This window comes from Tupaia chinensis, unplaced genomic scaffold (assembly GCF_000334495.1).
Source record: "Tupaia chinensis unplaced genomic scaffold, TupChi_1.0 Scaffold000318_1, whole genome shotgun sequence".
In the NCBI taxonomy this organism is placed as follows: Eukaryota; Metazoa; Chordata; class Mammalia; order Scandentia; family Tupaiidae; genus Tupaia; species Tupaia belangeri.
This window is the reverse complement of record NW_006159811.1, coordinates 3,553,937-3,571,220: the sequence shown is the minus strand read 5'-3', so window position 1 is coordinate 3,571,220 and position 17,284 is coordinate 3,553,937. Positions and strand designations below refer to the sequence as shown.

The 17,284-nt window shown below is 36.8% G+C and overlaps 1 protein-coding gene across 1 annotated transcript in view; it reads right to left on the bottom strand.

Moving 5' to 3' along the window:
* ANTXR2 (ANTXR cell adhesion molecule 2) overlaps positions 1-17,284 on the bottom strand; it is a 175,100-nt gene that overhangs the window by 66,044 nt on the left and 91,772 nt on the right. Inside the window, exons 13-15 of the mRNA XM_006151459.3 lie at positions 7,108-7,152; positions 5,776-5,868; positions 46-213 (exon numbers count right to left, since the gene is read on the bottom strand). Coding sequence (XP_006151521.2) covers positions 46-213; positions 5,776-5,868; positions 7,108-7,152 — 306 coding nt within the window. The remainder of the gene's footprint in view (positions 1-45; positions 214-5,775; positions 5,869-7,107; positions 7,153-17,284) is intronic.

Below are 17,284 nucleotides of genomic sequence, written 5' to 3'. Positions count from 1 at the left end.
TTTCTAGGAGGTTGAAGTTAAGTTACATAAAATTTGGATAAGTACCTTTATTGGCGTGTACCATTTTGTCTGTGGAGGCTGGTGTATGGGTTTGGGTCGAGGTGGTCTAGGTCTGACGGGTTCCTCTGCTTCTTCAGGAATGGTCACCACAGCATTTTTGGCTTTCTCCAGTCTTGCACCTTCTTCAGTTGATCCTTTATCACCCCAACGAACCTTTAAGACAAAGGGAAGATTCTGCGATCAGATAGAAAGTGTCACAGAGGAACAAGCCTTTGCCCAGCCTGTGGTTCTTTGGTGCACTCTCTCAGAGGAAAAAGATAAGTATCTCCTAATTATTCCTCATATATGAGTTTTCTTTACTTTTATAAAATGTTACTTTATAAAGTAACTTTCAGTGTTTAGTATGCTCATCTGAGTTTGGCTACTTGACATATCAATTTTTCCTTGAAGAACATAAATCAAAAGAAACTACTTTAAAAAGAAAGATCAGGGAGACCAAGGAATTCCACAAGTTTTAGGGAATTTCCTTCTCTGAAAACTCTTGGCACTAAAAAACCACAGAATCGAATGGTTGTTTTCTTTCTTTCAAGAGATTTTGCTATAGAGCGCATGCATTCACTGGAGACACACAGAGAGACAGAGAGAGAAAAAAAATGAGGAACTGTCCTCCGGAGGGGCTGGTCATGCCACAATCCCTTCTCCTTCATTCTCCTCTCAAGATTTTGGGCACCCACACACATGCACCCAGCATGAGTTGCAAGCTACCAGGTCCAGGACTCGAACCGCGGCAGATCATACAAGAGTCTAGTGCCTTAAACACAACGCTACTTGCTGGCCCCTGTTTTCTTTACTTTTCAATGAACAAACAGTAAGGGCTAACTCTGAGTCAAACTGGGTACATGACTAGGATGTGTCCCCTGGAGAATGCCCATCCAGAAGCAGTGAGGAGTCCTACAAAGACCAAGGACATCATTAAGATGATGGAGATGAGACAGTGGTACTCTAAAAAGAAACCCAAAGAGCTGCCCAGGGCTCACTATAAAACACTACATTTAAGTGATTTTTACAAAGGAAAAAAAAAATTAAAGACTTATTAAAGCATTTTAATGACCTGAGTTAGTATATAGGGATACAGATGATTACTGTCCATAGAAAGAACTATTCAGAGCTTTTTGATAAAGCTTACTTAGATGTTCTTATCCTTTTTTACTACAATTTTAGAAAGGGCTTTCAATTTCAAGTGGCCCCTGTTGAGTCATTAAAATGTATCTGTATCTTTCAGTGTGATCAGGGTACTAGAATGTTCTTTATGAGGTTGTTAAAATTGTTTTAAACACCATTAAACCTTTAGAGCTAGATACTTGGCTTTCTTTCCAAAGAAATGACCTTCTCTTTCAAATCAGTGTCTTCACCTAGAGAAACTAACATTTATAAAATCTTAAGACATAGCTAAATTGAATTAAAAACTCTAAAACTCAGACACATATCCTTATAGTAAAATCTCAATTTGAAGGAAAAAAACAAAAACAAAAGGAGATGCATAATTAAGTAAACATATGAATGTCATAACTCAGAGAAGTAATTCAGGGTAGAAATATAAGTAGATACAATTTAGACCCATTTGGAAATAGAAGATTTTAGTATATATAGTTCCCCAGCCTATCCTTCACAATTGACATAGAAGCAGTGGTAATCACATTCTTCTTTGAAATACCACTGGCACCATTCTCAGATAAAAAATATGAAGCTAGTTGAACCAGAATTCTGACCTGTTCATACATACATATACATATAAATATGTATATGTACATATATATGCACATATACACACATATATGCCTACATACACATATATGTATACACACACATATATACACATATACGCACACATATACACACATATATATACATTATATGCACACACATACATATATATATGTGTGTTCTGACCCATACATGAATAGATATGTACTTATATGTATGACATAAACTTTAAAATTTCATGGAAAATGGAATTGAAGTATAATTTTATTTATTTGGGGGCAAAAATTTTGAAATCCAGGCATAATATTCTTATAGGATGTATCTTCCATAAACTTTTGTTCATGGCAAATGCATATTATATATAAAAATACATATAATATAGATATATGTATATTTATATATGTGTGTGTATAGATATGATAGATAGATAGAATAATGATAGATTGCTAAAGGGAGCCTGAGCAGAATTAATATTTCTAGCTTTTTAATGTGGAAAAAAACAATAAGTGGGAGCTTGATAGCTAAAGTCTTCCAATTCTACTTGGCTTTCATTATAAACGATGAAACTCTGTAATTTTCAGAGCATATTTGGATGACTAGGAGGTTATATCATAGCGGAGCAATTCCAGAATTGAGGAAAGAAACAAAAACAGCTTCACGCTGAATTGGCAGAAACACACATTTGAAGTCATTAGGTAATGTGGATCAGTTGTGCTAACAGCTGTTATTAACATCAGCTCAGTTCCAGCTTTCAGTAAATTCCCATTACCATAGTGTTTAAATATTTAATTTAAAGGAGGACTAAGAAACATATTCTAGGTAAAATTCCTTATCCTGACTTAAAATAACCTTAATCGTGAAGATTTGTTCTGTAATTTGATACACACATCATTCGTATCATTTCTATAATTCCTTTTATTTTCCCCAGTTTGAGGGTTTTTTCCCTAAAGGAAGTACTTTTCTGGTTTGATTAGGCATGCTTTTACAAAGATTATGTTTTCTATCTTACCTCTCCAAGGTTAAATAAGTGTGCGAGAGTTTAATAATGCTTAATTCTCAGTTCAATGTTATTGTGTATTTTTATATATTGTGTGTCTCTTTTGTAATGTCCACATTTGCTCTGCCATTTGTTTTCTCATTTTCATTTCCATCTCTTCCACAGAATACTCCATACAATGTAGCCAAATTTATCCAAAGCCAAAATAAGCCAAGATTTATTATAAGTTGACTGAGTCTTTTGCTCAAATTTTCTTCAACTGAAAAGAATGGGTTGCTGATATAATTTCATATATTAATAGTCTATAACTCTTTTTTTTTTTGGAGAGATTTTTGCTATAGGGCGCGTGCGCTCCCCAGACAGAGACAGAGAGAGAGAAAGCGAGAAATCACCCCCCAGGGGGGGATGGTCATGCCGCAATCCCTTCTCCTCCATTCTCCTCTCGGGATCTTGGGCACGCACGCACACACACCCGGCGTGAGTTTTAAGCCACCGGGTCCAGGACGTGAACCGCGGTTGACTACGTGGGAGTCTAGCGACATAGCCATTATGCTAACTGCTGGTTCCCCATAGTCTATAACTCTTGAAATCAGAATTATGAGTTACTTGGGGATAGTCATAAGCTCTGGTTCCAATGAGCATGAACCAATAATGTTACGTTTAACTCATGACCCACTCAAGGTCTCATGCATATTTTTTCTTTAGAAAGAGATCTCAGTCTTTAGAACATGAGAATATCTAACTCACAAAAATCTGATTTTATTCCTAGTTTTTTTTTTCAGCAAGAACATTATTCAATTAAGGCTCACATACACATATAGCTTTACCTCATTCCCATGCGGTACATTGCATGTATAGATTTCAAAATGAAATTAAATTTATTACTGTGAATATAAAGTAGTATGTGCTCATTGACAAACAAATTAGACTAAAAAAAATCAGAAAATATATTGCACACCTTGAAAATTACTCCATCCAGAGAAACCTACCCACATTTTTTGGTATAATCTATCAAACCTTTTTTTCCCCTTACATATAATACATCTTTTTATATGTTGGAATAGAGCCAAATAAACTAAAAGTGAGTTGTGAAGGATCACATGTGGATATTTGCATGTAAAATTTTGCTAATAAGTTTTTTTTTTTTTGGAGAGGTTTTTGTTATAGGGCATGTGCGCTAGCCAGACAGACAGAGAGAGACAGAAAGCGAGAAATCACCCTCCAGGGGGGGATGGCCACGCCACAACCCCTTCTCCTCCATTCTCCTCTCGGGATCTTGGGCACATACACACATGCGCCCAGCATGAGTTTAAGCCGCCGGGTCTGGGACTCGAACCGTGGTTTACTACATGGGAGTCCAGCAACATAGCCATTACACTAACTGGTGGTCCCCTAGTAAGTATTTTTTATACATATAGGAACATCCAGGCCACTCTTTTGCCACTTTTCCAAGTCTACAATAACACACTCTTCCTTCTTCGTCAAGCAAGAACTAGCTTAGCCAAGTTTTTGTATTGTTCAAGATTCTCAGTTACCCACATACTAAAACGAAACCTATATATTCCTCAAAGACCAATTTAATAGCTTCTAGTACATGCTTTTTACCATGGCTCTTGGCAGCAAGATGCTTGAATATTTTGAAAATATTTTTGAAATAAAGTGGACGAATAGTTTTATCATCTAATGTGGCTGAGAAAGTGACGATCACTGTCAGGTGGCTGGATTAAACATTTTGCTAATGACAATTATGTACAGATATTCAGGCTTTTAAAAAAAATAGTGAAGTTTATTCTGAAAAAGAAAAGCTCTTTTTTTGGGATTATGAATTTTACCAAAATGTATCAAAAAAGAACACTACAGCACTTATGAGGTTGTTAATTAGATGACTGATTTTGCAGACAATAACACAATAAAGCCAAGATGACAATAGGAGAAACGTATAATGACAGAAAACTGCAGCGGCACAGGTGGTACCATGCTGAACTCAGTGCTGGAAGCCACGTGGCCAACTGCATTTGTGTTCTAAGTCGATCTGAAACCTGCCAGATGTATGTACATTCAATGTCCTGAATAGCTGGAAGGCTGGGAAAAGTGGATCATAACATGAGAGACAAGCAAGGGTGGCTGTCTCTGTCTCTGTCTCTGTCTCTCCTACTCTTTCTTGCATGCACATGCTCTCATTCTCTTTCAGGAAATAAACTTAAGAAAAAATCAGTAAAACTGAAGGTTAACTAATAAGGAAGATGTGCCAGGGTCTGTGTTAAAGAATAAAATCAAAGTGTCATTTAGAAAATTCCTTGAATTCCTCCTTGGGATGGGATGCTGGCCTATCTACCATGCTATTTAGGGCTCAGTGATGGCAATAATTATTTATTATTAATTCATTCAAAGTGATGGCTTTGAAAGATATTTTGTAGTGATAAGACAACTTCATTTAATATAAGATATAATATGAAAGTTCAATCGTAATCCACTCATTGAGTCAGTCTAAAAGTTCAATGTGTTTTCTAAATGACATGCAATATTAATTATGGTAATTCATAAGTAGTCACTAAAATCTGCTATGGAGTTTAAAATGTGCTTCTTCTATATCTGTGGTAAGGTCATCCAGATTACTGAATATTTTAACATTTTCTCTCCAAATAGTACATAACTGTTGGATCTTTTCAAAGAAGAACATTGTTGCAACTTGAAGTGACTGGCTTCTTCAAAGTTGATGTTCTATGCAGTAATTTTTTCCAAAATAGTGAGAAAGTCTCTGGCTTTAGAATTCAGATATCTTATCAATGCAGTCCTCTGACTAATGAATGCAGTTTTTCTTCAACCGTTTTGAAATGGCAGGGATGATTTCACAGGAAAAAATAAAAAGTGGATCCAGAAAAGACCCAGTGATAAAATGGATGATATTTTGATAGTGAATTATAAAAAGTAAGTTTTCATGGCTTAATAGTCCTACCAATACATATTCTAGATCTGCAGTTTCTATGTTGTTTGTTTTTTTTAAAGACACCAACCTCCATTCTTTTAATCCCTCCAACACCTCGACCACCATAGTAGGACGCATCCACAGTTGGCCATTTCTTGGTAGGCAGAGGCTCTTCTTCCTCCTGTGGATATACAATGTTTAAAAATGGTTTTAATTAATTTCCTAAAATCCTCTTTAGTCAGAAGTGGCCCAGACATGTTTTTCTGATTAATTCCATTGATTCGAGAGGACTGTAGAAATTACATACAGCACACGTGGATGCATTTATGCTCACGTGCATACATTTTGAGTGGTGTTCTGTAGGATACGAGGACTCCTTCCCTACCTCAAAATTTAGGAATCTCCCTTTTCATCATCCCTAGGGGGCCAAAAGTTTCTGTTTATCATTTGTTTATTCCAAGTCTATTTATCACTTCATACGAGAAATAATAAAACATTGGAAATAGGCTACTTCATCATTGAGGGCATCAATGTATGTGTAAGTTTGATCTCTGTGAAATGTATACTGAAAAGTTAGACATTTGAGAGCCTGTGAAAATATATAACACTAGCACATTCCTTATTCCATGTTGATAACATAATTTTGAGTAATAAACAGTAATTAAAAAAAACAGTAATCATATTTTTGCTTTTTTACAAAAAGTTTGCCAAAAGGCACATACGCTTGTCAGTGAATAAGAGAAAGTAAGGAAGCTCCCCCCATGGGGAATGGTCACACAGCAATCCCTTCTCCTCCATCTCTCCCTCTTTTCAGGATTTTGGCCATGTGTGCACAGGTACCTGGTGTGTTTCTCAAGCCACAAAGACTGGGACTCAAATGGCAGATATAGCATATGGGATCCAGCTCATGTAACCACAAGGCCACAGGCTGACCCAGCAATTTTAAAGAAAATAATAACATGCTTAAATTGCCAGCTTAAATCTTCAAACTTTTTCTAAAAAAAAATGTGATCAGAGGCCAAACAGTGGCACAGTGGTCAAACATAACGCTGTGAGGCTGAAGGCTGGGGGTAGATTGCAGCCCAGAGACACTGCTGGGGGTGCTGTTTCTCTCTCTCTTTCTCTGCCTCTTTTTATCCCTCATGTAGGAAAAAAATAAATTTAAAAAACGTTATAAAAGAACTACAGATATACAGCTATAGAAAGTACATTAAATCTCTATGTACTATTTATCTCTACAGTCAGGCTCTACTAAAAAATCACAGGAAGATGAAAAGTAACCATTGTTTTCATAAAGTAAAATGTCAATACATAGGTATTAGAGTTATTTAACAACAAATAAAATTGATCAAATATGGGGGGTGATATTTATACAGAGAAAACAAACCAACCCATATCCTTTGTTCGGGCACTCATTTACCTCTTTTGGTGCAGGAGGTGGTGGTGGAGGAGGATCCTTGATAACCTGTCAAAAAAAAAAAAATGAATATAAAGACTTCCATGGCACAGGGAGGAAATAGTAAGGATGTGTAAAAATAATTAGAAGAGCAAAATACCAAGGTAGATCCAAGATATCCCACAATGAACCTTGCCTTCCAATATTGATGCTCCTTTTTAATCTGTGCTTGCCTATAACTTGTTTTTTTAATAATAATTTTTATTTAAATAAATTTACATATAAATCTTTGTCATGTACAGTGTGGTTTTTAAAAAATATATACAAGGTATAATAATCAAATCAGGGAAATAAACATATCTACCATCTCCAACATTTATCATTACTTTGTATTGTATACATTCTAAATGTGTTATTCTGATTATTTTGAAATTTATATTAAATTGCCACTAATTTTCCTTTTTTTTAGAGAGAGATTTTTACTATAGGACATGTGCACTTGCCAGAGAGACAGAGACAGAGAGAGACAGACATAAAGCAAGATATCACCCCCCCTGGGTGGGAGGGGATGGCCACACCACAATCCCTTTTCCTCCATTCTCCTCTCAGGATTTTGGGTACACATGCACATGGGCCTGGCATGAGTTTCAAGCCACCAGGTCCGGGACTTGAACCACAGTTAACTATGTGAGATTCCAGTGATATAATCATTATGCTATCTGCTAGTCCCAACCACCAATTTTCTTCACTGTGGCATAGCAGTCTATAACTCTGTCCACTTATTTACATGCACTCTTATATCAGTTAACCAAGTTCTCCCTATCTCCCATCCCCCCCTTTCTCCCATTCCCCTTTTTCTAGCTTCAGGTATCCACCATTATTACATTTTCTATTTCAATGCAATTGAATGTTTCATATAGCTTCCTCTAATGAATGAGGACATACAGTATTTGTCTTTTAGAGCATGGCTTATTTCACTTAGCATTATTTCTTCCAGGTTCATCTATTCTGCCTCGAATGATAGGAGTTCGTCTGTTCTGATGGCTGCGAAGTATTCCTGTGTGCATCTACACCACATTTGCTTTATCCATTCTCAGCTATTGGGCACTTGGGCTGATTCCACCTCTTAGCTACTGTGAATAGTCTGCAGTAAACATGGGAGTGCAGATATTTCTTGGACATGATATTTCCTTTGGGTATAAATCCCATAGTGGGATTACTGGATAGTCCCATAGTGCTATTTTTAGTTTCTAGCTTTGACTAATACTATATAGAATGAGTTACAAGTAGCACCATCGCACTTCTGAGGCTAGGTCAAAAGAAGCTTCTGAGCTACCCCTGTCACTCCAAAATACTCATTTCAGGGAAATTCTATTTTAATTTCATAAGACTCCTTTGAGACCATCAAATGGAAGAAACCCTAAAACAATCTTATGGAAAAGCTGGGTGATAAAAGAGACATAGAATAGTCCCCAGCTGTTTCAGCCACCCCAGCTGAGGTGCCAAGCATGGGAGGAAAAAACCTCTGTAGGACATCCAGGCATGCTAAGCTTTCCAAGGACCATCCCAACTGACACCTGAAGGCAACTGTAAGAGAATTGAGTGAGAATGTCCTAATTGATCCAGTCAACCCACAGAGCTGCGAGAATATGGAATGTTTGAAGCTACTTGGAATGAAACAACTTTTTAGTCAAGATTTATTCCCTGTGAATCATTAAGCAAGAAGTCTTGTGATTGATTTTTCAGGTAGAGGCAAGGAGCCTAGCGCTTAATTTGAAATAACCTTTACTGGTATTGGGGCATATGAACTGTTACCCCATTATAATAGAAAGTCTTTGGCCACGTGCCAATGGCTTCTGGTAATTCAGGTACATATCTTTACATTAAGAGGAAAAATGTTCTGAAAATGTAACTGCTTCACTTCATCTAAGGTCAAATATTTCATTTATGTTATAAAATTTTCAAAAACTTAAAACAAGAGCAACTATGAAAATGAGGTGCCACTTCAACTTCAGCAGGTAATTATTATTATGGCTTGGTATGTTATCATGGCTATTTTACTTTTTAAAATTTTGCTATTGGGCATGTGTTCTTGAGAGAGAGAGAAAGTGAGAGATCATCCTCCCAAGGAAGAAGGCCACACCACAATCCCGTCTCCTCCGTTCTCTCAGGATTTGGGACACGCATACGCATGCACCTGGCATGTTTTTCAAGCCTCCAGGTCTAGCACTTTAGCCACAATAAAACTATGTGGGTTCCAGCTGCCTTAACCACCATGCTTCTGGCTGGCCCACAGATATGTTTTTTAAAGGCTGCTTATCTTTGAAAGGTATATACAAATATTTCCAGGTAAAATGATATGATTCTGATATTTTCATCAAAATAGTTTGAGGTAGGGAAATGAACGTGGATATATTAGGTTGTCGGGAAAGTCATGATATATTTTTCTGGTTTTTATTTTTTTTTAATGCAAAAATGCATCATGACTTTCCTGACAACCCAACATAATAGATGAATGAAATTAAAAATAAGTTAATCAGTAGAGCTGTGTGGTAAGGCTATGGAGGATTCATTATATTAGTCTTTCTTTTTGTAAAAGTTCAAAAGTTTTCACGATGAGTTTTCAAATGGTAATACTACTGATAATGTTGAGAGAATTGGCTTATAAATTTCTGCATGCATAATATTTTCGTCATTTAAATTTTAGTTTAGATTTAAACCTCAGAAACTGTAACAATTACATAAATAAAACTAGACAGTAATTTAACTTGACTGAATCTCTTTTTAAATGTTCCGACAAATGCCATTATTTCTATTTAACTCTTTCATTTATTCAATTTTATTTTACCAAAAAATATAAAGTTTCAAATGTTTTAGTAATCTTGAGAGATAAAAATCTGTGATTTTTTTAATGACTAGCCCAGATATAAATACCAACAGAAGATTATGATTTAAAATATGACTATAGTAAAACAAAAATAAAGTTAAACTTATCAGGCTACAGGTACATTTCCCTTATACAAAAAGAAGCACTGTATATCTTTATCAACCTGCATGCCGAAAATAATCAATGAAAACCAGATCTGTCAACATTTCACACTCAGCAACATAAAACGAACCCAACCATCCTCATTTAAGCCAGTGCCCTTCTTGTCTCCCCTGTTTCTTTCAAACAAATCACTCTGCAGTTACAGCCTCAAAATGCTGGCATAATACACAATCTCTTTCTCACTTGTAACTGGCTTCATCAAATCATTTCCATGTCCAACAGATTCTTTAAGATTTTCTTTCTTTCTCTCTCTCTCTCTCTCTCTCTCTCTCTCTCTCTCTCTGCAAACGCCCTCAAGAAGTCTCCTGATCTCCCCAAAGCAGGTGAGATTCCCTTCTTATGCACAGATGCCTCTTTGTTCTTTCCCAATTTCTGTCCAAATTGATCATGTTTTCTAGCCCCCCAAAACTGTAAACTCCAGAACAGGTTTTACGTGTGCTTTATTCCTCACTGCATTCCCATGGCTTAGTAGACTGTAGCATGAATAAGACTCAAGGACGTGAGGAGAGTTAGGAAGAGAGGAAAAGTGAAGTGGGAAGGAGAGAGAAAAGGAGGGAGGAAGGGACCAAGGGAGAGAGGGAAATAGAAAGAGAGGGAAGGTGGGAAGGAAGAGAGAAAAAGGAAGGCAAGGAAAAAGACTGCCGAGGAGAGAGGACAAAGGATGAAAAGAGGATTCTTTTTATTCATTTCCTATTGTCACTACCTAAAATCATAAACTTAGGATTTTCTGGACCTTAAAAGTATCTAGCACAACATTTTCAACTCCTCCAATAGACACAATCAAAACTTTGATACTCTGAAAAATTCTCACCACGTTGCAGTCCAACTATGTTTGAATTGCTGCAGTAAAAAGAAATCCACTACCTCACAAAGCAATTCATTTCACTGGCAACAAGCTCCTATGATTTGAAAGTTTTTCCTTAAAATGAGGCCAAAGCTTCTCTTTCTGTAGTTTCCACTCTTTAGTCTTGATCCTAGAGTCTAGAAACACAGACACACACACACACACACACACACACACACACACACACAGAGAGAGAGAGCCAGTTTTTCTTCCAGAGGAGAGCAATTCCTATTTTTGAATACTAGAGTAATTACCATATATGTACCGTGTCTACCCATCTGGAAGCTAAAAATGTCAACCATTTCTCATGAGATGGTTCTGAGTTATTTGGCTATCTTGGTCAGTTCGTTTAGTTTATTTGGTCAATATCTCAAAGTGTGACTTCCAGAACTGATCACAGCATTTTAAGATGACCCAGCCATTATTAAGTAAATGAATCATACTCAGTCAAAAAACAGATGCACCCCTGCCTTTTCTCACACCCTATGTAACAAACATTTTAACTAATCACAAAATAATAAAATTGGTTGATAGTTTATAAGCACCATAGCCTTTTCTTTCTTTTGCATCAATGGGCACAAAGCCTATAATGTATGTAGCTAAATTAGACGTCCAGTTTGTTTCTCTAACTCATCTCTCATTCTAACCTATGTAACCATGCAAAAATTCTTCCAGCAGAATCTTTATCAGTCATTTCTCTGATCAAAATGGACTCATGATTCCAATACCCATAATTCAAATCAATTAAATACTGAATTTTATTAGAAGGACCTTACAAATCATGCTTCCAGTCTTAGTTGTATGAGTGCCCTATAAAAGTGCTCTCTGGAGTTTTCTCACTACGAAAAGATCAAGGTACATCCTTCCATTCCACCAAGTCAGAGCATAATTCAGTTGAACTCATTTTCATTTCATCATGAAGGTTTCAATTTACTCAGTTATTATCTGTACATCTTGCACTGGTATATAATTTTCTGGGGGCATAAACAGCATCCTCATCCGTTTTATTTCATAACCTCCTGAGAAGTACTGAACAAACTTCTCTAACACTTCCCTTTTCTTATATCATATGCATTATCCTGTGTGGCATCTAGTTTAGCAGTGATATGGAAAACAGAGTTTTGATTTAAAATCCTCTTATGACCATTGCTGTTGAACACTTAACAGCATCATGAGAGGCATCCTCTTTCTTTCTTCCTTTATTTATTTATTTATTTATTTATTTATCTTTAGAGGTTTTTGCCTTAGGGCATGTGTGTTTACAGAAGGGAGAGACAGGGACAGTGAGAGATAAAGTGGAAAATCACTCCCCAGGGAGATAGCAATGCTGCAATGCCTTCTCCTCCATTTTCTTCCTGGGATCTTGGGGACACATACACTTGCACCCAGTATGAGTTTCAAGCCACTGGGTCCAAGAATTGAACTCCTACATTCTTTCTGTTTCTGAAGATCCTTTATCTGGTATGAGCTACAAGCTGGAAAGCCAAAAGCCCTTTTTCGTACATCTACATGAGCCAGCTCTTCTACTGTCATTGTTCAAATGCCTCAGTCTGGTGTGTCAGTCCCTTCACAACTCAGCCCTAACATCCTGTCTATACAAACCCTTCCACAGGCACCCAAATCTAACAACCATCTCCATGTTAGGTCTCATCTAGCCTTAACAGACTAGTACAGCAACTTTACACTGCTACATCTAGAAGCCTTAAAACTTCTCAAGCTACATGTTGCTAGGCAGTAGAACCATTCATGCATCTTCAGTAGCTTCAGATTTTATGATTATTTTGTAATTTTTAATTACCCCTGAAAAGCATATATTTCTTAAGGACAATACTGATAACCCCAACTTATGATAATTTGAATTACAATTTTCCACTTATGACAGAAAAAAAAATTTTTTAAATTGCTAGAGGGCACCTGTGCTCACCAGAGAGAGACGAGAGAGAGAGAGAGAAAGTGAGAAAGCAATCCCCATGGGTGCTTTCACACCACCGTCTCCTCAGTTTCTGCTTTTAGAATTCCAGGCATACACACATGTGCTCGGCAAGTTTTTCAAGCCACCAGGCTTGAGACTTGAACCACGCAGTCAGTCATGTAGGATCCTGCTGCCCCAAACACCATACCTCCAGCTGGCCCTATGATGGGCTTGTTGGGGTATTAAATGCATTTTTCACCTACAATATTTTGAGCTTATGATGGTTTGATTGAGAAGCAACCCCATCATAAGTCAGGGAGCATCTTTAATCATTTCTCTTTCCTTATAAATATCATCGATGCTTAATAAAGAGCTCTGCAAACAGCAGGTACTAAAAATATCATTGAAATTGAAGCTGAAGGAACTGATAATGTTCACAAGGTTCACAACTGATCTACAAATTATAAGTAAAATATTATGAAAAATATATATAAATAAAAAAATAAAGATGTATTTCTAAATTTTTATTCTAAAATTTGCTTGTTGTAAGAAAAATGAAGCATCAACTGTCTCTGTCAATCAATAAAGTCAGAGAACAAATGAACTCAATTACAGATGGGAAAACATAGATCATCCCAAGTTTCTTGATCTGGAAAATAAACTAGATTAATGGTAGGTCCTTTCCAACATGAAAATTCTAAGAAAATGATAAAAAAATGCATATCACAATATTTCCACCAGGTCTTTTACTTTGATTCCTTTCCATAATTTAGTATAGCCATATGCCTATATTCATTTGCATTCACCTTATTGCAGGAAAAAAACACTTTGTTTTTCCAACTATATGTAATTAATTTCATACTTGACTTTTTTATTAAAAAAATTTTAAGTAATTTTGAAGTCTTGGCAAGTATATATATTTTCTATGTTGTTAACAATGGAAACAAAGCCCTTAAAGCGTTACCTAAATCAGATTTTGATCTGGTAAATTAGTAGACACAACTACCATCACAACAGATGACAGTGCCTTTGAAACTGAACCAGAGCTAAGGCTCATTTCTATGCTGCTATTACTATTAACAATTACCATCTTTTACTGATGTTGCCATATGCCACATACTCTATAGTTTTCCTCTTTTCATAAAAATCATGTGTGTCTGCATTTTAAATATAAGGAAAAAGAGACTCTAACTTCAATAACTTGCCCAAGTACATACAATGAAAAAACTTAGAATTAGGATTCAAAACCAGAACCCAGAACCCAGTCTATATATTTATAAACTCTGAGTTCAACTTGGGCCACATGATATCCTTTTAAAATAAGGACTGAACTATAAAGGGAAAGGTAACAGAAGAAAAGGCCTAAGATTTGCTGAGTTGCTGTTACTAGAAGAGATGAATGGATGGATGAATAGATACAGAGATGATAGATAACTCAGTAGATGGATATGACTATATTTAAAGCTTATGGTAACTTTGTAAGATGGATCTGGTCGCCACATTTTAGAGACCTAACATGTTAATATGTCCAACATCATTGGGCTGGAAAGGTCAGGACTGAAAATAAAGTGGTTTTCTTGTGATGTTTCATAATGCTCCTGCCCAGCTAGAGTGGTGAAAGCAGGAGGGCACCGCTGCATGATGGCTGAGGCTGCCTGGGAGGCACAGGTCCAGTTCTCAGACCATCCTAAACAAACTGGGCATGGTCCTAGCTAACTGGGAGGCTGAGCGGAGGATCACAATGGCAAGATCCTGTCAAAATTGTATCTTTCTCTCCTTCCCAGAGCCTCATAAGTAACCAAAGAAGTAGAAAATACTGTGAATCCATTTGACCCTAAAGCCAAAGATGGCAAAAATCTGATTTCCATACATTACGGTAAAATTAGTTCAGAAGAAAAGGAAATCTGTTAGTCCAAATACAGTCATGAGAATCCCATTCTTATATTAAATAGTGAAAGAACGCATTCATTTCAGAAAAGGATGTATTCATATGCACCATATTTTATGAGAATTTGCAGATTTTAAAAGGCATAATATTGCCTAGTTGCCAGGATTTTTTCCACTTAGCATCCTTCAGCTCTGTATTGAATATTCTGGAAAACACTTTCACCACTTTATGAACCATATGCAGAGTTTGATTCTTCTCCAATTTTTTTTTTCATTTGTTATTATCATCAGGGAGGATTACATCTCATCTACTTAGCTGCTAGAATGAAGATTTCAGTTTGGAGAAGAGCCGATTTCTTTAAAAAAAAAAAAAGTTAGCTGCTTCAGGCAACAGTCCTTTTGATCTGCTCATTAACACTTTTCAAATGTTCGAGTGATGTGGGCATTCTTTGCGCTAGAAAATGTCAGCACTGGAGCCTGCAGCCAGCTTGATGCAATCATATGTTCCGATATTCAGAAAAGAGTGAAAAGAACTGTCAACATTGAACTGCCTTGGATTAAAAGGAAAAAAAAAAATACTGTACAATAACTGTAGATCAAGTAGCATTTCAGAACTGATTCTTGTCAGTGACAAAAAGAAATGCCCAGCTCATCAGCAATATCACTCCAAGTGCCTAAGAGCCCATGGACAATAGGGAAATCCTTCTTGGTGCTTTAAATTTGTGTTTAGGACCAGCTCCAATATGCAGCAGTAACGTGCTGCTCAAGAGAAGCCAGATCCCACATGGTGGCCTGGTCAGCCTGAAACATGCTGGGAATGAATGTGAGTACCCAAGATCTAATGGACTGGAGGACTGGAGGGGAACTGTAGAATAGTGTCACAACCGGACCCCGTAGAGGGTGCTATTCCCTCTCACTCTTGTGTGTGCACAAGTGCTCTATCAAGAATAAAGGACAAAGCCTTTCTAAAATATTACTATTTTGTATTAAATATATGTGAGTCTTCCTTTCATTCTCCCTTCTCTTTTTTGATAAGACCAGAGAGCAAGTGTTTGCCTTTCTTCTGAAGTGCACAAAGTTCTCATCCTTGAAAAGTCCTTTCTGTCTCCTACAAAGTTAGGTGCTTTCAACATTCAGACCACAACATGGTCCAAGTTATCTTATCCTCCTTTTTCCTTTCCTCTTTTACAAACTTATCAATGTTCAAAGCAAGTCTTTGAACAAACATGTAGCTGCCAGAAATCTGGACAATAAATATAACTGGAAAGCCAATGGGCTCTGGGAAGAACAGTGTGAGCGAGTATTCTGCCAGCAGTGAAGTAAAGGTGCTGCTGTCAAAGCAAATAAACTAAGACCAAGCAGAGTTTGATACCCTGTTTCATAAATGATGCTGTGTTGGAAAACATCACCATGGAAGCAATACATCCTAACATCACACTATTTCAAAGAGGCAGCCAAACATAAATCATTTTAATTAATGGTGCAAGGAAGGCATATTAAAATTTAAATTACTTCTGTTTTATTGTGCATTCCAAAAAAAAAAAATCACACAGCTCTCAAAGTAACTCAATAAAGGCACCAGGAGTCCTCCTCAACAATAAAAAACAAGTGCAATGCAGAAGCATTATCACTATTCAGAAAGAACAGCACAGCGATTGCTGGCTAAGAAAATGATTCTACAGAGCTTCAGACAGATATAGCCTCACCACGAAGCTCAACTTACTTATAAGCAAATTGGGGCTTTAAAAAGATAACTTTTAAAATGATTTGGTACATTAAGATTTTTGAAATCTTCATACAATGTCTTAAATGCAGTAAAGAAAAATGAACTTGCTATTTTCCCTTGAGGATGAAGAACTCTGGCCAAGAATACTAGGCAAAATGAACAGTTATCATTTCCAGCATATTCAGGTACTTATTTGCAGCTGTATAACACACTCCAATTGACAATACTCCAGAAAGCCTTTGTTTGCCACCTCATTAGCCTTACATCTGTAATTCTGCGAGTGTCTAGTAATCTCAAATTATGCAACTGTAGGACTGTCATTTCTGCTATCTGATCAGTAAAACAAATCTGCCATAAACCCCACATATCCTCTAAGCTAAGTAATGATAAAAACATCTATATTTTCTACTATCGCGTTCACAATTCAATACATAATAAATTTTGTTTTAACCTCTTCTGCCTCCCCCTTTTTTTTAATTTGCCAGAGGGCACATGCACTCCCCAGGAAAGAAGCGAAGAGAGAAAGAAAGTGAGAAACACCCCCCATGGGTTGTGCTCATGCTACAATCCCTTCTCCTCCATTTCTTCCTCCTCTCAGGATTCTGGGCACACATGTACATGTGCCAAGAGGCATCAGGTCTTGGAGTTGAACCACGCAGCTGGCCATATGAGTTCCAGCTGCCTTAAAAAACCGTGCCACTGGCTGGCCCGCCCCCGTTTCTTAATCTAAGATATGAAGGAAGAATGCTAATTACTGATGTCTTTGTTAAAGAAAAGCAGTTG